At 43.4% G+C, this 26,153-nt stretch overlaps 2 protein-coding genes across 11 annotated transcripts in view; one reads left to right on the forward strand and one right to left on the reverse strand.

Annotated features, from left to right (window-relative positions):
• Window positions 1-10,494, reverse strand: part of Arl3 (ADP ribosylation factor like GTPase 3) — a 40,795-nt gene extending 30,301 nt beyond the window's left edge. Inside the window, exons 1-2 of the mRNA XM_015494732.2 lie at window positions 10,347-10,494; window positions 1,959-2,102 (exon numbers count right to left, since the gene is read on the reverse strand). Coding sequence (XP_015350218.1) covers window positions 1,959-2,102; window positions 10,347-10,349 — 147 coding nt within the window. The 5' untranslated portion in view covers window positions 10,350-10,494. The remainder of the gene's footprint in view (window positions 1-1,958; window positions 2,103-10,346) is intronic.
• Window positions 10,495-10,652: 158 nt separating this feature from the next.
• The window catches only part of LOC107149842 (WW domain binding protein 1-like), a 78,462-nt gene continuing 62,961 nt past the window's right edge, over window positions 10,653-26,153 (forward strand). Inside the window, exons 1-12 of one of the 10 annotated variants that reach the window (XM_015494727.2) lie at window positions 10,724-10,782; window positions 12,035-12,121; window positions 18,475-18,659; window positions 18,814-18,984; window positions 20,029-20,127; window positions 21,204-21,279; window positions 21,529-21,614; window positions 23,431-23,491; window positions 23,797-23,863; window positions 24,480-24,529; window positions 24,775-24,824; window positions 25,505-25,552. In XM_015494727.2, coding sequence (XP_015350213.1) covers window positions 18,499-18,659; window positions 18,814-18,984; window positions 20,029-20,127; window positions 21,204-21,279; window positions 21,529-21,614; window positions 23,431-23,491; window positions 23,797-23,863; window positions 24,480-24,529; window positions 24,775-24,824; window positions 25,505-25,552 — 869 coding nt within the window. In that variant the 5' untranslated portion in view covers window positions 10,724-10,782; window positions 12,035-12,121; window positions 18,475-18,498. Of the gene's footprint in view, window positions 10,783-11,026; window positions 11,239-12,034; window positions 12,122-17,672; window positions 17,693-18,474; window positions 18,660-18,813; window positions 18,985-19,635; window positions 19,741-20,028; window positions 20,128-21,203; window positions 21,280-21,528; window positions 21,615-23,430; window positions 23,492-23,796; window positions 23,864-24,479; window positions 24,530-24,774; window positions 24,825-25,504; window positions 25,553-26,153 lie in introns of those variants that run through there. The other 9 variants (XM_048807244.1, XM_048807247.1, XM_048807245.1 and 6 more) reach the window with 9 other exon arrangements.

Consider the following 26,153-nt stretch of genomic DNA (forward strand, 5'->3'; position numbering starts at 1 on the left):
CCCAGGGGTGCCTAACCACTGAGCAACATCCCCAGCCCTTCCAGCCCTCTCCCTCCATTTATTTTTTGGTACCAGGGATTGAACTAAGGGGCACTCAACCACTGAGCCACATCCCTAGCCCTATTTTGTATTTTATTTAGAGACAGGGCCTCACTGAGTTGCTTAGTGTCTCGCAGTTACTGAGGCTGGCTTTGAACTTGCAATCCTCCTGTCTCAGCCTCCAGAACCACTGGGATTACAGGTGTGCACCACCACACCTGGCTTCCTTTTTTTTTTAAAATATTTTTTTTAGCTGTAGATGGACACAATACCTTTATTTTATTTACTTATTTTTATGTGGTGCTGGGGATTGAACCCAGTGCTTCACATGTGCTAGGCAAGTGCTCTACCACTGAGCTACAACCCTAACCCCTTTTTGTATTTTATTTAGAGACAGGGTCTTGCTTAGTTGCTAAGTGCCTCACTAAGTTTCTGAGGCTGGCTTTGAAGTCACGATCCTCATGTGTGCCATGGCATTCAAACAATTTTTTAAAATTATTTTTGTATGTAATACTGGAGATTAAACCCACAGGTACTCTACCACTGAACTTTATTCTCAGTCCTTTTAATTTTTTTTATTTGTTGATTTTATGTGGTGCTGAGGATCAAACCCAGTGCCTCATGCATGCTAGGCAAGCTCTCTACCCGAGTCACAACCCCAGACCTAATTTATTTTTATTTTGAGACAGGTTCTTGTTAAATTTCCAAAGTTGGTCTCCAACCTGCCATCTTCCTGTCTCAGCTTACCAAGTAGTTGGGAGTATAGGCATGCACCAGTAAACCTGGCTTTGTTTTTTATTTTAAAAATAAAAAACACACACTAAAATAGCAACAGTGGGTTTTTCTCAGAATATTCTTTAGTATTTTATATGTTCTTTGCATTTTCTACATGTACTAATAATCAGAATAAAGCTTTGTTTTTATAATTTTAATGGCTGGGATATAGCTCAGTTGGTAGAGTGCTTGCTTTGCATGCACTTTGCAAACCCTGGGTTTGATCCCCAATACCCCAAAACATAAAAAAGGCTGGGCTTGGCACGGTGGTGCATCCCTATAATCCCAGAGATCTGGGCAGATGAGGCAAGAGGACTGCAAGTTCAAAGATAGTCTCAGCAATTTAGCAAGATCCTGTCTCAAAATAAAAAATAAAAAGGGCTGGGGATGTAGCTAAGTGGTTACACCTCTGGGTTTAATCCCTGGTACCAAAAAAAAAAAAAAAAAAGGGTGTGTGTGTGTGCTGGGGACTTAGCTCAGTAGAAGAGCATTTGCCTATGAGGTGTGAGGCACCAGGTTCAATCTCCAGTATCACAAAGGGGAAAAAAAAAAAAAAAGAATATAAGGCTCAGGGTGCAGTTGAGTGGTAGAGTGCTTGCCTAACATGTTTGAAGGTTCTGGGTTCAATCCCCAGCATGAGGAAAAAGAAAAAAATGCATATATAATATATATAATCACTTATATCTGAAATAATTTATTATCTTGATACAAAAAATATGTATATATACATATATATGTATATACATTTAGAATTGTGGTAGAATATACATAATATAAAATGTGTCTTCTTAACTATTTTAAAGTGTACAGGTGATTGCCATTAGGTACACTCACAAGGTGTACATCCATCCATAGAACTGTTTTCATCTTGCAAAACTGACTTTGTATCCATTAAACAAAACTTCCCATTCCCCCTGCCCAGCTTCAGTAATTGCCAGTCTACTTTCCATCTCTATGAATTGCACAGCTCTATGCATGGCATGTCTTCATATAATGTATAAAATGTGATTATTTTTAGACTGAATAGACTCTGCTCAGAAACAACCCTTGGAAGTGGACAAAACTATATTTCTCATTTTGTCTCTCCCACTGCTGGTGTCATTTTCCTTGTGTCACATAGCACCTGGAACCAAGGAAGTGCTCACCTGCGTAGGGGTGATGTGGCTGATGTCTTCAGACGCAAGCTGCTTCAGCAGAGTGGTCTTGCCAGCATTATCCAAGCCCAGGAGAAGAATTCTCACCTCCTGGTCTGGCGCACTTTTCAACTTGCGCAAAATGGAGAGTAAGCCCTTAAACAACCATGAAGGAGACAGATTATTTTGGGGGCAATAACTTTGATATTACAGCATATCAGAATGACTTCTCCTTATAAGTTCTTGGTTATGGAGAGCTTATACTATTACTTTCCACTCTAATACATGACTTATTTCTGCTCCTACTATTAATCCAGTTTAGCAATCACCCCAAATCTTGTGGAAGTGCGAACTACTACCCCACCTGTGTTCCTAAAGCTCTTCACACTCATCATATCAGATTAGGTAACTGATTTTTGTATTTTTCTCCTTTTCTATAGTGAAGTTTTTAGTGGGTAAGGATAATAGCTTCTGTCTTCCACAATGCCTGGCACTTATTAGATACCAGATAACAGTTGTTCAAGTAAATAGAATCATCTGCCCAAAGTTAATGCAAGATTTTAAGGCACCACACAAAAAGGTTGTATGAAATTGTAGCCGGACTCCTCTGTGTTTAAGTCTCGACCTATTACAGTTCATGTTTAAGACTTCTTCATTCAAAATACTCAATCATCATAAAATTTTAGGTACACAGTATTGATCTGTTTTTTGGATGATAAATCTGATACAACAGACAAGTTAGGCAATAGGGAACTGTAAAAGGCATTCATGATGCAAAAAACATCAAAATTTAACCAGGGTTGTTTTTGTTTTCTTGGTGCTGGGGACCAAACCCAAAGACTCACACACGCTAGGCAAGCACTCTACCACTGAGTTACACTTACAAACTTAAGCCATGTTGTTTTTTAGCCAAGAAAAATTTTATAAGATAGTTATTTGTTCCATCCTACATCTGACAATCTTGTTCTAATGAGGCATGGCTACAACAAGAATCAAAGGATCCAAGAGTTTAAAGGGTATACAATCTAATCTCTCCGCCAGAGTAGAAATTCCTTCAAGCTGAGTCTTAGAATTACATAAAATGGTTGTATTTATCATCCGCATTGCACTAGGCAATAATTCAAACCAGTTTGTTCACTAAGATCAAATAATACTTCCATGAAATAATTCTCAACAATTAGGTCTTTGGACAATAATATGCAAATATGCATAATTGTTAAGAACTCCTTTCTGCCTCAGAGACTCTATGTTTACCACTCTGGTATTGTATTTGCACTGACTTCCTAAGGACATTAACCTCTGTATGCCTCAATTTTTTTCCAGCAATGAATTGGAAGGTTTAGTCTAAGACAGACATATTTTATGCCAAAAGATTTAAGAGAGACTGCATAGATTTCAAACAAAGATAGGCATAACCTTTTGTTAAAGGCAGGATTTTTTTTTTTTTTTCTCTCAGTACTAGGGATTGAGTCCTGGGTCTTGTATATGCTAGGGAAGTGCTCTACTATTGAGCTACATCCCCAGTGCCCCTTTTTATCTTCTTGTTTTTCTTTTGTTTTTATCTCATCTGGCCTTGAATACTTTGACACCATTCCATCTTAATATTATATTTATGCCAGGCACAGTGGCGCATGCCCATAATCCCAGTGATTTGGGAGGCTGAGGCAGGAGGTTTCCAAGTTCAAAGTCAGCTGTAGCAACTTAGAGAGGCCTTAAGCAACTTAGTGAGACTGGGGTACAGTGGCCCACACCTATAATCCCAGAGGCTGAGGCAGGAGGATCACAAGTTCAAAGCCAGCCTCAGCAAAAGTGAGGTGCTAAGCAACTTGGTGAGACCCTATCTCTAAATAAAATACAGAAAGGAGGGGCTGAGGATATAGCTCAGTTGGTAGAGTGCTTGCTTTGCATGCACAAGGCCTGGGGTTCAATCCCCAGCACTACACACACCATAAACACACTATACACACCCCATACCCCCCCACACACACACTACACCCACACAAGTAAAATACAGAAAGGACTAGGGATGTGGCTCAGTTTTTGAGTGCCCCTGAGTTTAATTCCCAGTACCCAAAATAAATAATTTAATTAAATAATAATAAATAAATAAATATTTAAAAAGGGCTGGGGATGTGGCTCAGTGGTTAAATGACCCTGAGTAAAATCCTGGGACCCCCTTCCTCCAAAAAATATATAAGACGTCTCCTGGGTTTCTATTAACTATATTGCAATCACTCATTTATAATACCACCTTTCAAAACAGTTAAAATTATAATTCTGAGATCCTTAGGGAAATGGTGATATAAAAAGGCTAAGAACAGGGAAAACACATCATACTGCTCATCCTGAGTTCCAAATTGGATGTGAAAAGAAAGGGTTTCATTACCTCTTTTTAAAAATTTTTTTGTTTTTAGTTGTCAATGGACCTTTATTTTATTTATTTATATGAAGTGCTGAGAATGGAACCCAGGATCTTGTGTGCTAGACAAGTATTCTACCACTGAGCTGCAACCCTAACCCTTATTAGCTCTCATAATAAATTCTAAAACAGGAAATTTATCAAATTAATACATTAAATGACATACAGGCAAAGTTCTCATGCATTATCTATTACTGTAGAAATTATGAAGGAAGGTCCATTGCTTATAAAATATTATTAAGTTTAATGTTTTGGGCTTTTCATCATGCATCTCTTTAAAAAAATACTAAAAATACTGCCGTCTACAGGCTGAGACCTTTCATACACACATTATATTTGAAATTAAATAATTAAGAGAAAAACAATTTTTATTCATCATAAAAGTAAAGAAGAGAAACAAAGTACAGATAAGAAAAGAATCATTCTAACTATACATAGATTTGACTAATCTAACGGTATAGAACACAGTACTTCTACATTTCTTTCTTTTTCTTTTTTTTTTTTTTAGATGTTGATGAACCTTTATTTTATTTTATTTTTTATTTTTTTTGAGAGATAATTTTTTTAATATTTATTTTTTAGTTTTTGGCGGACATAACACATCTTTGTTTGTATGTGGTGCTGAGGATCGAACCCAGAGCCTCACACATGCCAGGCAAGTACTCTCCCACTGAGCCCCAGCCCCAGCCCAGTACTTCTACATTTCTAATGAGTAATCTTCCTTATTAGGAAACAATAATGTCAGATGCTTCATCTTTAAGTGAAATTTCATAGAAATGGAAAGTTCAGCTAATATTTTCTTCCAGCAAAATGATAAATGGCATCTCCAGAATGGCCTAGGGAAGACAAGTGCAAAAGCTACACAGAATCATATTAACCCAACCAGCAAGGACAAGGGATCGGGGGATTATGGGGTTTGCTAAACAGGGAAGAGGATATTTATAGATATCAGGGTTCTGCCTGAAAGGTACATCTTAAGCTGATTTAAGAGGCTGGATGAAAGACAGAGTAAGTGTATTCTATGCTCCTATCTGTTGTGCCATACTTTATTTTAAATGTCAAATGAAGAAACAACATTAGAAGTTAAATTTATGATGGAGCTGAGTTGCACAGTATAAATACAACAAAATTAATTTTTAAAATATATTTTTGGCTCAAATAGCCATTCATGTCAATTACCATTAACATCCACATTGTGCCTCAAGCACTACAGTGAGCAAAACAGGGATGATCTTTATGTAGGATTAACCTTCCTATGACATTAAATAAAACTAATAAGAAACAAGAACTTCAGCTAATGGTATGTATATGTTATCAGCATGTGTGTATATAAGTTCTCTGCACTCTGGTGGACAAAAGTGATCTGACTCACCCACAAAATATTTAAACAAACTTTTCTGCTGGTAAATCATAAATAGATGTGCTACTGACGGCAGACATTTTATCTGCTTCAAAATCAGCTTAAACTCAACTCCTGGCACAGGCTTGGCATACTGACCTAAATGATACAAATTAGGTCACTGAAAGAAACCAGAGTGGTGGAGGGGGAGAGGAATTTTTTGGTATATGAAAATATATGGGGGTTGGGGTTGAGGCTCAGTGGTAAAAAACTTGCCTAGCACATGTGAGGCACTGGGTTTGATCCTCAGCACCATACAAAAATAAATAAATCTATTGTTGTTCATGTATAAAAATATATATCTATATCTATCTATCTATCTCCAGAATGGCCTAGGGAAGACAAGTGCAAATGCTATACAGAATCATATTAACCCAACCAGCAAGGACATACGTGTGTGTGTATGTGTATATATATATACATATATATATATATACATATATATATATATATACATATATATACGTATATATATACATATATATATATACATATATATACGTGTATATATATATACGTATATATATATATACATATATATATATACGTATATATATATACACACACACACACATTTGTAAGGAGAGGCTAAAATTTAAATATATTAAAACTACTAAGTGAAGTGTCAAATAATACACTCCCCATAACTAGCTTAAATGGAACTTCTGTCATTTCTTTTTACTTCTTTAAACCTTTAAACAGAACTATTGCCAGGTACAGTGGCAAATACCTGTAATCCTAACCATTTGGGGCTGAGGCAGGAGGATTCTAAGTTGGAGGCTAGCCTCAGAAACTTAGCAAGACCCCGTCTCAAAGTAAAAAAATGAAAAGGGCTGAGCATGTAGCTTAGTGGTAAAGAGCCCCTGAATTCAATCCCTAGTACCAGAAAACAAATAAATAAAAAACATTGTGGGCTTTAGAGTTTCAGACCATATTCAGCTTCCCTGTGTGAGTAACTGTGGGCACAATTCCATCCAGAAAATGGGAACAATACTTACACCTCAAGAAAAATGTTACAAGGACTAAATCAATAACAGATGTAAAGCATGATGCATAGCAGTCATTCAAAACAATAAAACAATGTGGGGCTGGGGATGTGGCTCAAGTGGTAACACGCTCGCCTGGCATGCATGGGGCGCTGGATTCGATCCTCAGCACCACATAAAAATAAAATAAAGATGTTGTGTCCACCGAGAAACTAAAAAATAAATATTAAAAAATTCTCTCTCTTAAAAAAAATAAAAAATAACACAATTTGTGTGTGTGTGTGTGTATATATATATATATATATATATATATATATATATATATAAAATATTTTTTAACTATATAAATTTTGTGTGGTGCTGGGGATGGTATGGCCATCCACATACTGAGCATTGCTCTTACCACTGAGCCCCAGCCCCCACATTTTTGTAAATCCAGGAGAGGTCTATCACTGGGCTAGGTCCCCAACTCATTTTAAGACAGGGTCTCACTAAGTTGCCCAGGTTAGCCCTGAGCCTGTGATCCCCCTGTAAGTAGCTGGGTTTATAGGTGTGTGTCACTGTGTTGGTGTATTATTTATGGACCATTTTCTGACCAGAAAACATGAATACTGTTGGGAACAATTGTCAAGTGTTGAACATGCTTGGTCACTACCATATGTAGAAAGTATGTATGTAAAAAGTACTTCATAAATAATTACTAAATTTAGTTATATATTAAATAACAGTTGTTAATTATGTGCCAAAATTAGCCATCTTTTTTTTTATAAAGTGTTTCTTTTTTCCTAGATGCCAACTTCATCTCCCTTTAAGAATACAGTATTAGTTTATTTATTTTTTTTAAAGAGAGAGAGAGAGAGAGAGATAGAGAGAATTTTAACATTTGTTTTTTAGTTTTCGGCAGACATAACATCTTTGTTTGTATGTGGTGCTGAGGATTGAACCCGGGCCGCACGCATGCCAGGCGAGCGTGCTACCACTTGAGCCACATTCCCAGCCCCAAAATTAGCCATCTTAATATTTCATCAAGAACGTGGTGTCAGGGTTGTGGTGGTGCAAGTCTGTAATCCCAGTGGCTGAGACAGGAGGACCACAAATTCGAGGCTAGTCTGGGTAATTTTGCAAGACCCTGTCTCAAAGGCTGGGAATGTATCTCAGTGTAGAGCACCATTGGGTTCAATCCCCAGTACCACACACACACACACACACACACACACACACACACACACAAGAACTTGGAGTCATAAGGCAGGGGTAAAACAGCTGACCCTAAATGTTCAGAGAAATTCATAATGATTTTTTGTTGCCCTAATTCAAATAAAAAATATATTAGTCATAGCTGAAGTTTTTAAAACAAAGAAACAAAAGCCTAGTGCTCACTCTTCAGTTGTACAGTTAATTATAGGGACTCATGGATACGACTTGACACACTTTATCATACCACTGACCATTTAAATTCAGTGTTCCACTTCCATTTCTTTTTTTTAGCATTTATTTTTTAGTTGTAGGTGGACACAATATCTTTATTTCATTTGTATGTGGTGCTGAGGATCAAACCCAGTGCCTTGCGTGTGCTAGGTGAGCACTCTACCACTGAGCGAGCCACAACCCCAGCCCTCCACTTCCATTTCTAACAATAGCTCACATTTTTGGATGGGGGGAAATGTTTTAGAAAACAGATAAAGAACCCAGAATAATTTGCCCTAATTTCTTTCTTTCTTTAAAAAAAAAAAAACATTTTTAATTGTAGATACACATACTATACCTTTATTTTATATATTTTTTAAATGTTTATGTGGTGCTGAGGATTGAACCCAGTGCCTAATACGTGCTAGGCAAGCACTCTACCACTGAGCTACTGCCCCAGTCCTGTCCTAATTTCTTATTGTTAATTTTAAGGAAAAAAAAAAATCTGTTTTGATCTTTAAAAAAATCACATAGGACAATTGTATATAACAATGTTACATATACACTGTCATTTTGGTGTACACAGTGCCAGTTTGCACCTGGAAACATGAGCAGTGGTTAATTTATTGAGGCTTATAATTATAAATTAAGCAATCATGAAATTATACAGTTCACTTAATTGATAAACAAAACTGGGTAAAGTTAGCCAACTCTCATGTTTCTCATCTATAATGACAAATCTCATTCTCTGTTGTTTTTGCATGCCTTTTTTATTTCAATTTTAGTTATTTTCTATGTAAATATTTATGTTTGCACTCATTTGTTGGGATAAACTTAGCCTTTAAATGGACAGCTCATGTATAAACGATTAATAGAAAGAAAACACTTGTAAAAATCTGTTCAGCCCGAGGTTAAAAAAACTGCTTATGTAGCAAGTGTGAAATGTGATTGGCAACCTCAGATCAAATAATTCTACTTCTTTAACAATCTGACAATGTAAAAATCAATAGAAGTTTCTTTTCTGTCAAAATTTACTCGTTGGAGTAAATCTGACCAATGACATGCATTTTTCTCTGCTGGACATCTAGATTTTCATTCACAAATCAACAGAAGTTATTCCCCATTTTAAAAAGTCATAAGAAGGGACTACAGGATAGGATAAGGCAATAACTATAACTGGGTCTTCGCAGTTGGTAAGTCAACCTACCTGCTTTAAAATCATATTTTTCTTTCACTAGCTCTAAAAGCACTCAATTTCATTTTTGCTCTTTCTACTTAACTGCACAAAAGTCAATAAGAAACTGAGTGTCAATGGTCAAATCAGTCACGTATTGTGATTTATAATGAGAAAGTTTAATTTTAGCTGACAGAGAAAAGGTTCGTCCCATTTAGTTTAGCGACCCCAAACTGGGATTAAGACCTTTGATCCTGGTGCGGTCAAATGCAAAAGGGGATTGCAACAGGTTTCAAAGGAAATGCTAAGAACTAGGCAGCTAATTCGCCTCTACCAACACGGATTAAGCATAGAACGAAAAATGGGTCACCATCAACAACCAGACCTTGCAGAACTCTCAGCAAATAAATAATTCGGGTCTGCAGACATTGAGACGTCGAAAAAATCTACCAAGCATCCTTTCCAAGAGACACCTCTTTGTGTCCAGGGACTTAATCCCTCCCCGCCTCATCCAGCGACCCGCGCAACGCAAGGAAGAGGAGAGCTAGGCTACCCTCTCCTTGATGCCGCCGGGGTGATCTCAAAGACCGTATCGGGCCCTTCTCCCCGCTTCTGGCTGGGCCCCATGTGGACCCCATTATCCTGCGGCGCGGGGAGGCCAATTCCCCGGAAGATCTAAGCCTGCGTGAGGAGACAGCTCTTCGCAGTTCTCGGATCCATCTTCAGCCCTATCCCCAGACTAATGATGGAGCTCAGGTCATCCACGCACTCGGCCAGCCCCTTCCCCTAGCCTAGGACCCATCGCAAACCCCGCCTTCCTCCCCAGACCCAGGCCTCCCTCCAGGGCCCACCCTCGGGGCTCCCCGCCGCCCCCGAAACCAATCCAGAACCCAGACCACAGGCTGAGCGCCATCCCATTCCCTCCTCGGACTTAAACGCAGTGCCCCGCCCTGGATCTGGGGACGGGAGGGAGGCGACCCGCCGGCTCTAGAGGGGCTCGGGCCCCTACACTCACCATCCTCCCGCCGAGTCCCTCCTCCTCCTCCTCCGCCTCCTCCTCCTCCTCCTGCCTCCCCCGTTACCAGGGGCAACTGCTGCGGCACCGCCCCCGACGTCCCTCGCACGCACAGCGGAGGAGAAAAGCAGCGGTATGGGGCGGGGTCCAACTTTGCTTTCTCCAAAGTGCGCAAGCGCGCCGAAGTGCCCGCTCACTGCGCAGGCGGGCGGTGGTGCTGCTGAAGGCCAAGTCTGGCAGGCTGAGACCCGTGGAAGAAGAAAACTCGCCCACGTGGCTGGCGGGAGTCTCCCGGCCTGTGATTGGTCACGAAGGGGGACGTAGGGGCGGGAGAGGGGGAGGTTCCCTGACCCTGCCAAGGCAGTGTTTCAGGCCAGAGTTCCAACGTGTGCTACATCTGGTGGCACTAGTCTTGGTGCATCACTCCTGGGAGCAGGTAAGGGGCCATGAGAGGAGGCCACCGGCCATATCTGCCTCCAGTGTCCCCATCCCGGGGAGGGAGCTTGAGTTCGTTCTGACTCTGCCCAGGGAGGGTTGCAGAACAGCGCAGGCTGGACTTCCAATTGCAGAGACCACGAGGTGTGAGGAGTGGCCTGTGAACCCTTCTCCTCTGATCCCGTTGCTTTCTTGTGCCAGGGCGAGGGGGTGGGGGGGTGTATGGATTGCGCACCCATATCCTTAGCCCTTTGTCAGAGTCTGGGCTCGAGGAGTTCTGTTTGGGGAGAAGTCACCTGTAGGAGGGCGAGAGACAGACCGGGGACTGGCTCTGAATCTTGAGGTGAGAGCTGACAGCTGAAGTTAAAGGTGTTTTGGGGGGCCCATTGGATTTTATTAAGCTACCTTGGATCGGAAGTGCTGCCTCCCACTCCTTTTACCTGCAGAGGATCATGTGGTAAGTATGCTCCAGGCCAGATTCTAGACGCTGGAGACATGGCAGTGCACGAAATCTGCCCTTGTGGAAATTACATCCTTAGTGAAATGCTTTTAGTACAAGATTTTATTTTGTTCTCACAGCGCTAGAAATTGTAAACGATAGAGTTGGGACTTGAACTGACTTCTAAACAATTTACAGTATTGTTTGTAAACGCTATTGTCCAGGTAGGAGGAACAGAGTGATTCATATCTTGTTATAAACCAAGAACCTAGAATTTTTCTAAGACCCAGTAAAGCCTGGAAGTTTGCTGATGTTTGTGTGCGCCTCTTAACTGTCAGTCCTGTCTGTCAAATACATAAGAGTATTGTCAAAAAGGAAATGCTAGATATTATTAATAGTTTCATCTAGGTTTTTGGACTTCATCCCTTCCTACCAGCAGTCTTTCGAACCTAATTAAGTATGTTGTAGTGAAGACAGATTTTCCCTGAATGTCTTTAGCTATTCATGCATTCAACTAAAAGTATTTTGAAAACTTCTGCTACTTGCATACCTGCTTCAGATCCTTGGAGAGAAAATTCAGTTCAGAACCTTAACTAAGGAGGTGCAAGATGAGGGGTCAGTCAGTTTAGAGCTTTCATCTCTGCACTCGGCCTATCTCTAGACCATTGGCTCTTCTGTGGAAAAGGCAAAGCAGATTTCTCCTTCTGGTTGTCTGGTGCCAGACAGCACAGTTGCCTTGGAGTCAGACGAGTGCCAATATGCATGTTTCTGGGTGCTTGTTTAATTATTACTCTCATTCTCCACATTGCTCTAGGAATCTTGACACAAATCCTCCCCATCTCAATGGTCTTTGACCTGTCCTTCTAGCATCTCCAGCTGGCTGCCTTGATATCCCTCTGGTGTGAGTACCCACCATGATGTTTGTTTTGTTTCATTGTCTTGTTAATGATGTTTTGTTTTTAAGAAGGGGTTTGGAAGCCTGTTTTCTGAGCAAGCTTTGATACTGTTTGCCAGAGAAAATTGGCTCTCTGGGAAGGATAAGTATCACTTCAGATGAGGTAGTAATCTGTTTTTTTCTCCTTTCTTTTTCATTATTTTGAGATGGATCTTACTATGTTGCCTAGGCTGGTCTTGAACTCATGGGTTTAAGTGCCTGAGCCTCTAGTAGCTGTAACTGCAGGCATGTGTCACCATGGCTTTTGTGTTTTGTTTTGTTTTGCAGTACTGGAGATTGAGCCCGGGGTGTTCTACCACTAAGCTACATCCCCAATCCTTTTTATTTTGTTTTTTTAACTTAGAAATAGGGTCTTGAACTTGTGATGCTCCAGTCTCAGCTTCCAAAATATCTGGGATTACATGCGTGTGCCACTGCACTTGGTTTCATTTTGGTGGTGATTTTTTTTTTTTTTTTTATACCAGAAATGGAACCCAGGAGCACTTAATCACTGAGTCACATCCTCAGCCCTTTTTATTTTTTGAGACAGGGTCTCATTAAATTGCTAAGGGTCTTGCTCAGTTGCTGAGACTAGCTTTGAACTTGTGATCCTCCTGCCACGGCCTCATGAGTTGCTGGGATTTCAGGCATGCATCACCATGCCCGGCTTCATCTTTTTTTTTTTTTTAAAGAGAAAACAAAATAGGCTGTAGTGGATAGAGGACCTGTTTAGTGACTTAGAGTTACTTAGAGCCTTGTGACCTCAGGCCCATCTATTGTTAGACTCTGAGGACTGGATCTGTTGTTCCTCTTTATATTTGCTACATGTGTGCAGTGCAGGGCCATGTGTGCCCCAGATGCCCACCATGCTGGTGCAGTGTGAACCTTTCTAGGTTTCAGTAAACTAAGATCTTGGATTCCTAATGTCTTTGAGATGTGACACTCTCTAATCCTAGGAGATAGCAGTCAATCACCTTTTTGATTTCCACTTTCCACCTTGTCCTCATAGTGAAACCATAATCCTTCAGAAGGCCACCCTGGACATGATGGTGACCTTTCTAGGGAGGACTAGGTATGGCTTGGGAGGGAGGAAGGAGAGTTACTATGGACAAAATGTAGAAACCAGATATGACTCAATATGGGAGGGGGGCAGATAATTCGTAGCTTCATTAAAGAAAGTCTGAAGCCGGGAGTGGGGGCACATATCTATGCAATGTGGGAGCTGAGTGAGGCAGGACGATCCCAAGTTCAAGATCAGCCTTAGCAACTTAGCGAGCAACTGAGATTCCTGTCTCAAAAAATAAGTGGTATTTATACACAATGGGATATTACTCATCCATAAAGAAGAATGAAATTATGGCATTTGCTAGTAAATGGATGGAACTGGAGGCTATCATGCTAAGTAAAATAAGCTAGTCCCAAAAAGCCTAATGTTCTCTCTGATAGACAGACACTGACTCACAACAGGCAGGCAGGTAGGGGAGGGAGGAGATGGGAATGGGAAAGACAGTAGAATGAATTGTCATAAGTTTCGTATGTTCATATATGGATGCGTGTGCCACTGCACACTGATAACTCCACGTCATGTACAACCACAAGAATGGGAAGTTAAACCCTATTTACAGATATGTCAAAATACTGCCATATATGACTAAAAGCAACAAATAATTTTTTTTAATTAAATAAAAATAAAAAATAAAAGGGGGCTGGGGTTGTGGCTCAGTGGTAGAGCCTCACATGTGAGGTACTGGGTTCAATCCTCAGCACCACATAAAAACCAATAAAAATAAAGATATTGTTTCTATCTACAACTAAAACAATATTTATAAAATAAAAAAAATAAAAGGGCTGGGCATGTTGTTCAGTGGTTAAGCACTCCTGGGTTCAATTCCTGGTACCAAAAAAAAAAAGTCTGTTTTTTAAAAAATTATTATTTTATATTTCTAACTTTACAGCCTGCTCTTATTTCTGTAACCAGGGCAGATTCTGAGTTTGACTTAAAAGAGTTAACATCCTCTATGCCAAGAGAACCCAAGAATAAGCTGGAATGCATTTCAGATAGGGAATATATATTTTTAGAGGGTATATGAGAGATGCAGCAGTGAACATTATAGACTTGGTCCCAATGCTTATGTCTGGGAATTCATACAAAGAACTGTAAATGACAAGAAGGTGACAATTACAGAAGCCCATCATTCTGCAAGGAATATTGTTCTAGACTGACAATTTAGGGTGTTTTTTTGGGGGGGGTGTAGGAGGGTCTTATAGTTTAAATAAAACAGGGTTTGGCCATGCATGGTGGTGCATGCCTATAATTCCAGTACCTCAGGAGGCTGAGGCAGGAGGATCACAAGGTTGAGGCCAGTGACACCCTCAGAAGAAAAAATAATAAGGGCTGGGGTGTAGCTCAGTGGTAGGGCACCCTTGGGTTCAATTCCCAGAACCACAAAAATGAAAAACCAGGCTCTGTATAGTTTCTATGCTGACCTCAGTTAAGCAGGTGAAGTTCTTTCGTAATTTAGCAGATGATTACCCCATCAGGGTGCCTCTGTTAGGAGAGGCAGAGGACTTTGCAATGTTGAGTTGAGGGTGGAGAGAGATGTCATAGAAGTTCAGCCGTGTGTGTGTGTGTGTGTGTGTGTGTGTGTGTGTGTTGAGGGGGTAGGCATAGGGTTTGGCTCAGTCAGGCTGTCTCTGGTGAGTGTGAGTCTGGGCTTCTCTAAACCAAGGGGGTATGTGATCTTCTGGCCACCAAAACTTCTTTGAGTTTCTTGTAGCATCTGGGAAGTGAACCCTTTCCCTGCCTCACTCCAGTTGGTCTGTGAACCAGTCAGTAGGAGCCCAAATGGAGCTGGAAAGGTGGACATGGCCAGTGGACACTTGCTTCTGCCTTCTGTAGAGATAGCCACTTCAGTCACAGCTCAGGGTGAGGCAAGGGCACTGTGCATACTGCACGGTGGGCCTCCACACCAACCCTTTCCTTCCTCTTAGGAATGATGGCTCCTAGCATATTAGTTTCCTGAAGTCTCTCCCACCCTAACAGTAATCTAAAAATTACTTCCTTTCCCCCCCTGTTGGTTTCTCCCATCTCCTCTCTCTCCCGTCTCTCAGGTCTTCCTTTTCTTGATTTGCCTCTTAAATTTAGTGGTTTTCAGGATTTGTAGGGGTTGGGGAGGCTGAGGCAGGAGGATCGCGAGTTCAAAGCCAGCCTCAGCAAAAGTGAGATGCTAAGTAACTCAGTGAGACCTTGTCTTTAAATAAAATACAAAATATGGCTGGGGATGTAGCTCACTGGTGAAGTGTTCCTGAGTTCAATCCCCGGTATTCCCCCACCCTCAAGAAAAGGGAGGTTATCAGATGGAAGCCCTTTAAGAAAGGGCTAGACCTCCAAGGTCTAAAACGCTGAGGTTCTGTGTTCTCCTTTCCAGTTTTGACCCCTGACTGGCACAGCATTCCTCCTATACCCAATTGCTTAGTAAATCATAAGACTCTGCTTTAAAAGGTTCTCTCCTGGGGCTGGGGATGTGGCTCAAGTGGTAGCACGCTCGTCTGGCATGCGTGCGGCCCGGGTTCGATCCTCAGCACCACATACCAACAAAGATGTTGTGTCTGCCAATAACTAAAAAAAAAATAAATAAATATGTTTTTAAAAAAAAAAAAAAAAAAAAAAAAAGGTTCTCTCCTTTTGGTCTCTCTGGGTGTATTTGGGTTCGTTTGAACCTTATCTCTTCTTGGCTGGAGTATCAGGATTCCTTTCTGGCTGGCCTCCGTGCTTCCTGCAAGGTCCTCCCACACCCGTCTATTTTCATATGATTGCCCAGAGAGTTCCCTTCCCTTCCCTTCTTTTCTTCACATACTAGGAATTGAACTCAGGAATGCTTATTTTGAGACTGGGACTCCCTGAATTGCTGAGGCTGGCTACGTACTTGCCATCGTCCTGCCTCAGCCTTCCAAGTCATTGGGATTGCAGGTGTGCACCACCATGCCTAACCCAAAGTCAGTCTTTCCTTCTTTCTTTCTTTCTTTCTTTCTTTCTTTCTTTCTTTCTTTCTTCCTTCCTTCCTTCCTTCCTTCCTTCCTTCCTTCCTTCCTTCCTTCCTTCCTTTCTTAAGATTAATAGTTTATTGAGATATTATTAATTTATCATAAGATTCATTCTTTTTTGTGTGTGTGTGGTACTAGGGATTGAACTCAGGGCCTCACTTGTGCCAGGCAAGTGCCCTACCACTGAGCTACATCCCCAGCCCCTCAGAGTGTCCTTCTTAGTACACATCTAATCTTATTAATCTTCTTATGATCCTTTAGTGACTTGCTGAAATTCAAAGGTCTCCACTTTTTTTTTTTTTAAATATGTGACTCTATATTCTCTCTTGGCATATTAATTGTACTTCTTTTGAAAATGTTTTTGGCGTTTGCCCTGCAATTTGCAATATGTATTTACAACTAGTCCAAGTCCACTTTCAAATAACAAGTGTACAGTTTCACAGGGTGTAGAACACTTTATAATAGAGAAGTCCTAATTTGTTCCTCTTATCCTTTTTATTTTTTTATTTTGAGACAGGGTCTCGCAAGTTGCTTAGGGCCTCACTAAGTTGCTAAGGCTGGCTTTTTTTTTTTTTTGGTGCTGGGGATTGAACCCAGGGCCTTGTGCACGTGAAGCAAGCACTCTACCAACTGAGCTCTATCCCCAGCCCCATAAGGCTGGCTTTGAACTTGATCCTCCTGACTCAACCTGCTGAGTTGCTGGGATTACAGGCATGCGCCACCATGTCTGACTCCTCATCTTTCATATTATTGCTGTCGTTATCTTACTTATTCATAATTACCTGTTGATTAAGAATTCAGAATAAGCCTGCAATGTTGCTCCTGCCTCTAATCCCAGCTGGCTCCTTGCAGGGGCGAGTAGGAGGGTTGCTGAGGGGGAAATGAGGACCACAAGTTCAAGGCTAGTCTATCCAATCTAGTCAGACCCTGTCTTAAGAATATTTCTTTCCAGAGAAAGAAAAAAAGTAAACATTTTATTTTACGTTCATGTATTCCTTCTCTGATACTCTTTCTTTTGTTATGTATATATGAATTTATGATCAAAAATTTTCTGATGAACTTCATTTAAAATTTTACAAATCAGGTTTACTGGTGACCATTCCCTTGATTTTGTTTATCCAGCAAATTCTTCATTTCTTCTTCTTTTTTGATGCTGGGGATTGAAACCAGGGCCTTGAGATGCCCCCCTGTCTTTCCAGCCTCAGAGACATTTTTTTTTTAGTTGTCAATGGACCTTTATTTATTTATTTACAAGTGGTGCTGAGAATGGAACCCAGTGCCTCACACATGCCCAGCAAGCGGTCCACCCCTGAGCCACAACCCCAGCCCCAGAGACTTCTTAAATAAGATGTGAGGCTTGCCATCCTATGTTGCATTCCCTTTTTATTCTGCAGGAGCCGCACTGGGGCAGTTGTAAGGTGGAAGTGAGGAAGCATCAGTCTGTCCTGTAGGGAGCCTGTGCTCTGCCTCTCAGTCTCCCCTCACTTCCTTTAGGTAAGATAGAAAGTCTAGAGGGGGCTCGAGTTCCCATCCCCAGGTGGTTAGGTTCTTGGAGTATAGGCTTTGTGAAGAAAAATAGGGGGGGCTCATATTTCAAGATGAGTACTTTCCCCATCTCCCTGCCAGAAGCACCAGGGACTATATATATTTATATATATTCATATTTTTATATATTTGTATATATATATATATTATATATATGTATGTGTGTGTGTGTGTGTGTGTATACACTTTTTTTGGGGGGGGGGTACCAGGGATTGAACTCAGGGGCACTCAAGCACTGAGCCATATCCCCAGCCCTCTTTTTGTACTTTATTAGAGATAGGGTATCACCGAGTTGCTTAGTGCCTTGCTTTTGCTGAGATTGACTTTGAACTCCCCATCCTCCTGCCTCAGCCTCCCAAGTGGCTGGGATGACAGGCATGTGCCACTGCGCCCGGCTAGCACCAGGGAATATTATATACTATTTCATCAGTGGGCTCTTGTTCCCTAGTTGGACTCTGAGCTCTCCAAGAGTGGACACTGTCTTGTCCCTTTTTTCAGCTTTTCCGACAGAGTGATCAAGCACAGGGCTGAAACCATAAGCAGGCATCAGAAATACGTGTTGGTGCCTAATGTCTCAGCCTGGTGATCATTCACTGGGACTGCCTCAGCTGTGTCAAAGGATGTCCAGGAGCTGGTGAAGGCAGGCAGTCTACAACACTGGGAGGCACTCAGGCCCCCTTGGGCAGGCTTTGATTTGGATGACAGTCCTTACTCTTTCTCTGTTCCTTAAGTCTGCAGTTTTGGGTGTGAGCAAGATGGAGGCCAGCCTGTCTGATTTTAACATCGATGCCCCTCGTTGGGACCAGTACACTTTCCTGGGGAGGGTGAAGCACTTCTTTAACATTACGGACCCCCGCACTGTCTTTGTATCAGAGCGAGAGCTGGACTGGGCCAAGATGATGGTGGAGAAGAGCAGGTGAGTAATCAAGGGAAGGGACTGTAGGGGGAGAGGGACACCGAAGGACAAGGAATAGGCAGAGATCTCTGGGAGGAGGGAGAAATGAGAGGAGGAAGACTGGGAGGACTTGATTGGGCTGGCTAGTTAACTGCCTGTTGTCCTTGGGTGACAGGAGTGGGGTCATACCCCCAGGTACTCAAGTGGAGCAGCTGCTCTATGCCAAGAAGCTATATGACTCAGCCTTCCATCCTGACACTGGGGAGAAGATGAATGTCATTGGGCGGATGTCCTTCCAGGTCCCTGGCGGCATGATCATCACAGGCTTCATGCTCCAGTTCTACAGGTGGGCCCTGGAGCAGAGCAGGGGGTTGTGCAGCTGCCTGGGTTTGCGAGGCAGTAAGCCGACTTAGGATGATAATAGCAGTCCTCCTGATCGATCACTTTCCAGGATACAGGCAGTATGCTAAGTTCTTTGCACGTATTGCCTCATTTAGCCCTCTTAATGTCCCTGTATATAGGTATTATTCTCAATTCTGTTTTGTAGATGAAATTCTAGAGAGGCTAAGTGATTCTTCCAAATTCACACAGTCAGATAGGCTGTCCTAAGTTCTTCTTTAAAAAGTACTTATTTGCAATTAATTTATTTTTCTAATGAACCATACACAGTAGACCGGGCGTGGTGGCACATGCCTATAATTATAGCAACTCAGGAGGCTAAGGCAGGGAGGATTGCAAGTTTGAGGCCAGCCTCAGCCACTTAGCGAGGCCCTAAGCCAATCAGTGAGACCCTGTCTCAAAATAAAAATTAAAAACGGCTGAGGATGTGGCTCAGTGATTAAGCACCCCTGGGTACCAAGAAGGCCATTTTTCTTGGCTCTCTAAGTGATTCAATAAACTTTCTCTGTAGCTGCTGGATGTGTGACTCTTCCTCCTCCCTCTTTCTCCTCCCTCCTTTTTCTCCTGCCTCGTCCTACCCATGCATTCATTTGTTCAGTTATTGAGCTAGGCCTTGGGCCAGGTGCTGGGAATATAAAGACTTTGGTGTCTCCCCTCATGGAGCTCTGTTGAGGAGACCAAGAAGTAAACAGAGTGCAGCTTGGTAAGTGGTAGGTTGGAGCAAGAATATGGGGTCGTGGGCGCAGGGTACATGGAGAGTGACTAATTCTGTCTCAGGAGGGACAGGAGACAGGTTGGGAATGTTCCAAGGATTTTTCCATGTGTGGAAGGAGGAGGGTAGATACTCCAGGCAGAGGACCCAGTCTGTCCAAAAGCCTGGTACATAAACAGTGGGAGCAGCTTAGGGAATAGCAGATGATGAGGTAATTGGTGGACCTCAAGCCCTGCTTTCCATCCTCACTCCTCTGCTTCTGGCCTCCCTTCCTGGTAGGACTGTGCCGGCAGTGATTTTCTGGCAGTGGGTGAACCAGTCCTTCAATGCCTTAGTCAACTACACCAACAGGAATGCCGCTTCCCCTACATCGGTGAGGTAGGAGACCTGAACCCCAAGCTATCCTCTTACCTCCTCAGGCACAGGCCTGCTGAAGGGTTCCTGGGCTGTCACTCTCCCTGTCGGTGGGACCTGCAGTGAGCAGGTAGCAAAGACACCCTTTTCAATGTTTGGAAGTATTTTCTCAGACTGTCTAGGAGAGTATCTTCTTCCCTGACCAGTTCAAAATATGTTCATTCATTGATTTGACAACATGTTCACGAGTGTATGTTATACCAGGTGGGGTTCCAGGAGCTGGGGATACCTTGATGAGCAGGGCATTGTGGTTCCTATTGTGGTGGAGTTTAAGGTCTTTTAAGAAAAGAAGCACGGGCTGGGGATGTGGCTCAAGCGGTAGCGCGCTCTCCTGGCATGCGTGCGGCCCGGGTTCGATCCTCAGCACCACATACAAAGATGTTGTGCCATACAAAGATGTTGTGTCTGCCGATAACTAAAAAAATAAATAAATATTAAAAAAAAAAAAAAAGAAGCACAATAATCTCAGATTGGGATGGCTGCCATTAAGGACATAGACAGGGTGACAAGACAGCAAATGGCAGAGGGGTGTCCATGTGGACAGGCTGGTCAGGAAGTCCTTTTTGCTATTTCTGAAAGGTGAGAATTCAGCCCCATTAAAGCCCAGGAAAGAGCCAGGTGTGGTGCCAACTGTACTTCAGCAATTCAGGAGGCTGAGGCAGGATCTCAAAAATCTTAGCCAGATCTTGTCTCAAAATAAAATTACAGAAGGCTGGAGATGTAGTTCAGCGGTAGACACATGAGGCCCTGAGTTCAATCCTCATGTCTACAGGAAAAAAGAAGAAAAGAAGCCCAGGAAAGAATTCCCCGGGGCAGGGAACATCAGTATACACAGGTTAAATACTGAAAGAAGACCACTGGGCCAGGGCGTTGCGAGTGATGGGGAGGGGGCCCAAGATTAGGCTGGGATCAGATGACATGTGGTATGAACCTCTAATACCAGATTTTCTCCCCCAAGCCTGTGGCCTTGCCTCAGCCAGCAGGGCCCCCGCCTTCAACACCTAATCTTTCAAACATTTAGCATCTCCTTCCTCTACTAGGCAGATGGCCCTTTCCTACTTCACAGCCACAACCACCGCATTGGCCACCGCTGTGGGCATGAACATGTGGACAAAGGTATGGTCAGAAGCTGCTGTGGGCATGGTGGCCACCAGGGGGCAGCAGAGTCCTGGGGAAGACTGTAGAGCTGTCCTGGGATTTGTCCTTAGTGGGCCTTGGCCAGAGTTTAGGATTCTTAGTCTGGATGTCTGGTCATGTAGTGGCAGCTCAGTTTAATTGTCTTCCTTTCTTTATAATCCTTAAGTCCCTCCCACTCCCACCTTCCCATGAGCCTGAACAACTCCCATTGTTCCCTGCCCCCAACAGAGAGCACCACCCTTGGTGGGCCGCTGGGTGCCCTTTGCTGCTGTGGCTGCAGCTAACTGTGTCAATATCCCAATGACGCGACAGCAGTGAGTAGAGGGAGCCCCTTTCTCCGTACGTGCCACAACTTAGCAGGGAAAGGGCAGAAAACCAAGGCAGTGGGTGGCTTCCTGGGACTGGGATTTTATGGAGAGGGTTGCTGGGATGAGCCTCTGAAGGATCCCTGAGGACTGGCTACCCCTGTGGTGATGGCCCTGAGAGTTGTAATGGTGGGGGACTTAGGGTAGTCAGCCTGTCTGTTGTGGGGGATGGGGGAGGTAGTATGGACCTGTGGGGTTTTACTCAGACCCCCTCCTTTCAACTGAAGCTGTGTTAAAGTCGTGAATTCTGCCTACCCCCAAAGCCCTGGGATGATGACCAAATGAAATGCAGCAGAGCGAGGAGCCTCAAGATAGAACAGAACCAAGAAGCCTAAACAAAGCCAGAGGAGCAGATAGAGGTTTTCTAGACCCCCAGCTCTAAGGGTTTCAGCTGAACAGGTGGAAAAATTCACTGTGTCTTCAGTTTTTACCCTTTTTTTTTTTTTTTTTCAGTGCTGGGTAATGAAGCCAGTGTCTTGTGCATGTTAGGCTACATCCCAGTCCAGTTTTTTTTAAATATTTTTTATTTGTAGTTGGACACAGTACCTTTATTTCATTTATTTATTTTTATGTGGTGCTGAGAATCGAACCCAGGGCCTCACACATGCTAGGCAAGTGCTCTACCACTGAGCCACAATCCCAGCCCCAGTTTTTGTTTCTTGACTAGAGTGTGCAGAGATGTTCCTCTGCTATGAGATTTTGATGATATAATGTGTGTGTGTGTGGCACTCCACACATTACTGGGAACATAGCAAAGGCTACATAAGTGTTAGTCATTTACATCTACAATCCGTGTTTTCTTGGGATTGCTAGCATTGGAGATACCATAGGATCCCTTAGAGAAAGAACACTACAGAATATCATGTATCCACATTGCTCCTTCCTCTTCCCTTTTCTTTTTTTTTTTTTAAAGAAAGAGAGAGAATTTTAATATTTATTTTTTAGTTTTCGGCAGACACAACATCTTTGTTTGTATGTGGTGCTGAGGATAGAACCCGGGCCGCATGCATGCCGGGCGAGTGCGCTACCGCTTGAGCCACATCCCCAGCCCCCCTCTTCCCTTTTCCCATCCAGCTTTTTCCCAGTAGATGAATAAGTGCAGCCATCTACCTGGTCTCTGGTGGAGTGCTGTCAAGAGCTGACCTGATGCCAGGCATGGGGGTGCACACCTGTAATTCCAGTGGCTTGGGAGGCTGAGGCAGGAGGATTGCAAATTCTAGGCCAGCCTTAGCAACTTAGCAAGTACTTAAACAACTTAGTAGGGCCCTTTTTCAAAATGTAAAAAAGGGCTGGGGATGTAACTCAGTGGTAAAGTGCTCCTGGGTGCAGTTCCCAGTACCCCACCACACCCTGCCAAAAAAAATAGCTGCTCTGTGAACAGCCAGAGTAGCTCCTGTTTGGGGAGTGGTACTGTCAGGTATTGGACTAAGCAGTTGTCAGGCATTGTCTTGTTTAATCCTCACCAGGTCCAGTGAAGTAGGTGCTCAGCTTATCCCCATTTTGCAGATCAGGAGAACTGAGGCTTTAGAAAGGGTAAGGACCATGCTCAAGGTTATATACATGTTCTGCAGTTTTAGTAGTCTGCTGAGGTAATATGTACCCTGGGCCAACTCTCTTAGCCACTGATAACTGGACTGTGGAAGAAAGGTCAGGGGGCCAGGTTGCAGAGGGTGGTCTAGAGCTGGAGTGCCCTGGCCTTGGTCCCTTGGTGTGTCACAGGCCTAGCACCCCTTTCCCAAGTCCAGCAACTCCTATTTATATTTAGGGAACTCATCCAGGGCATCTGTGTGAAGGATGGGAATCAGAATGAGCTTGGCCATTCCCAGGTGAGCAGAGGCCTCTCTTGGGGTAGGAGGGGGGATTTCCTTCTAAGACCCTGTTTCTTCCTTAGTGATCAGAGCAGGCCTTTGTGCCATTATAGTATTAAAAAGGCTTGTCTCGGACTCCAACCTCATTCCCCATCAATTTTCCCTGTATTTCTCTGTTCAGAACAGGCCTCTTACATCCTTCCTGCATCATTTCTGGTTCCAAAACCAGCTCTGACTTACCCATGACTCTTACCCAGCCCTCCTACGCACTCCATGTACACAGAATAAATTATTCCTGATCATTTAATCTTTTCTGCCCTCAGAGAGCTGCAGCCATAGGCATCACCCAGGTGGTAATTTCCCGGATCACCATGGCTGCCCCTGGCATGAGTAAGATGGAGAAGCCCTCCCATTCTGGGGAACTCTGGAATACATGGTGGAGGCCTTAGCCACACTCAGGTTTCCAGTGGGAGGTGGGACCCCAGCCTCTACAGCCATGCTTCTCAAACTCAGGAGAATAATCTTCGTTCCTAGAATATCACTTAGTCAGAGATTTGGGGGAGAAAGTTATTTTCATTGAACTAATGAAAAGCCATTATGCACCAGGGCTTGACATGGTGGGCACAGCGCGGGCTGTTTAGGAGATGATGGTAGTGAGAATAAATTCCTTGCCTGGGTTTGCATTCAGCAGGGGCATATTACAAAATTTGTTTTCATGAGCTTTCAAAGTTAGTTTTTGATTTTGAGAAGGATGGTTTGGGCCTAGTAGCAAATGTCTTCCTGTTACAGATTTGAAAGTTCAGAAGTTTGGGAATCATGTTTTTACTGGGACTTGTGGGGAAAGAGCGTGGCCATGACTTTGCAATCTCTGTTCTCCCCGATGGCAAATATTTTTTGACATTTTTGGGGAAAGCAGGAAACTCTCAGTTCCCACATTTGACTGTACAAAGGGGTCTTCTAGCCACTCCCCCCTGCCCTCCCCAGCTTCTCCCCTGTTCTCTTCCAGTCTTGCTGCCAGTCATCATGGAAAGGCTGGAGAAACTGCATTTCATGAAGGTAAGCGGGGCTGTCTTTGCATCTTCCCTGCCCAGTTCCTCAACCACACCTGTGCTTGGGACTCCCTCCCCTCCCCTGCTGCCCACTTCCACATTAGCAACAGAGAGTCTGGTCACTTCTCTTCTCCCTCAGGGCCAGCAGGTATCAGTTTCTAGTTTCTGCTAGCTGGCTGATCCCTAGAAGGGCAGGCATGTGGTTCACTTTGACCCATGTGGGTCTCTCTTTTTTTATTTGTTTTTGTGCAGAAAGTCAAGGTGCTGCATGCCCCATTGCAGGTCATGCTGTCTGGGTGCTTGTGAGTATGGTGTTTGGATGGTTTGGGTTTTATGGTGGCTGGGACATCCAAGATCTGTCTTCTTGTTAGCCTGTGTTGGGGAGCATGTGCTCCTTTACTTGACTTTAAAAGTCACTGAAGCTGTGCATAGTGGCACATGCCTATAATTCCAGTGACTTGGGAGGCTGGAGGAGAGTACGTTTGAGGCCAGCCTTAGCAACTTGAAGAGATTGTCTCAAAATGAAAAATAAAAGGGACTGGGGATGTAGCTGAGTGGTAATGACACAAGTCACGTCAGCATTCTTAGGAGCCTGCCACTGGGTAAACATGTCCTAGCAATAATCATGCTTTGCAAAGCCACGGGGTTGATGACAATGACTCCATTCCTACTGGCTGTGGGTGCTTGTGATCTTGGAGTACGCTGCTTGCATACCCTAGTCATATCATTATCTTCTCATCTGCTTGAACCTGGGTGTGAGGTGGGGGTGAGTGGTGGCAGGACATTGGTTTTGTCCCCATGCCAGGATGAATTTCCTCATGCTCAGAGGATGGGGAAAGGCTGTGGGGAGAGGACTGAGGGTCTGGCTGGGGAGGCTGGCTGGGGAGGCAGGCCGGGTTCCTGGGCACCTCCCTTAGAGCTTTCAGGGATGGGGTGTGGACAGGGCTGGTCCCCTGACGCTTTGGTTTCTTATTTCTTACAGCCTCCTCTTCATGGTGCCAGTGGCATGTGGGCTCTTCCCACAGATATGGTATTGGTCTTTTGTCATCCACTTTGGTTTATTAAACACCCTGTCTCTGCTGCTGCAACCTGCCTACTGCCCAAAGCAAGAGGGACAGACCAGGAAGGGCATCAACCTCTTAGTCTAAATCCTGGGCCTCTTAACCCTGGGTGAATGGCAAACCAGCCAGATCCTCAAGGGGAGGAACAGCCAGGAGGAGGAATGAGTTGCTCCCACCACATGGAGCAAGCCTGAGAGATGGGCTAGTGGACAAGAAACTTCCTTTGTTGCTGGCTGGGTTATTTGGAAGCTCTGCTCTGGCCAGATCTGGCCTTTAAAATTGAATAAGGGCCTTATTCTAGTTCTTGTTTCCCAGAGACCAGATGATGATCTCTCTACTTCTCTTCCTGTCCTCCAAGATGGACAAAGGGAAGGGAGGTCTCAGATGGAGGAGTGGGGAGTGGAGACTGGCTCCAGGAGATGGGTTTGCTTGGTTATGAGACTGAGAAGAAGCCAGTCTCCCCTTCCTTAAATTCTAGTTCCGTACTGGTTCAGTGGTCATCTGCTAAACACTTCCTTTAGCTCAGGGAGAGTGAAGCCAGGCCTAAGAAGTAGGGGCGGCATACTGTGG

This window comes from Marmota marmota, unplaced genomic scaffold (assembly GCF_001458135.2).
Source record: "Marmota marmota marmota unplaced genomic scaffold, marMar, whole genome shotgun sequence".
Lineage (NCBI taxonomy): Eukaryota > Metazoa > Chordata > Mammalia > Rodentia > Sciuridae > Marmota > Marmota marmota.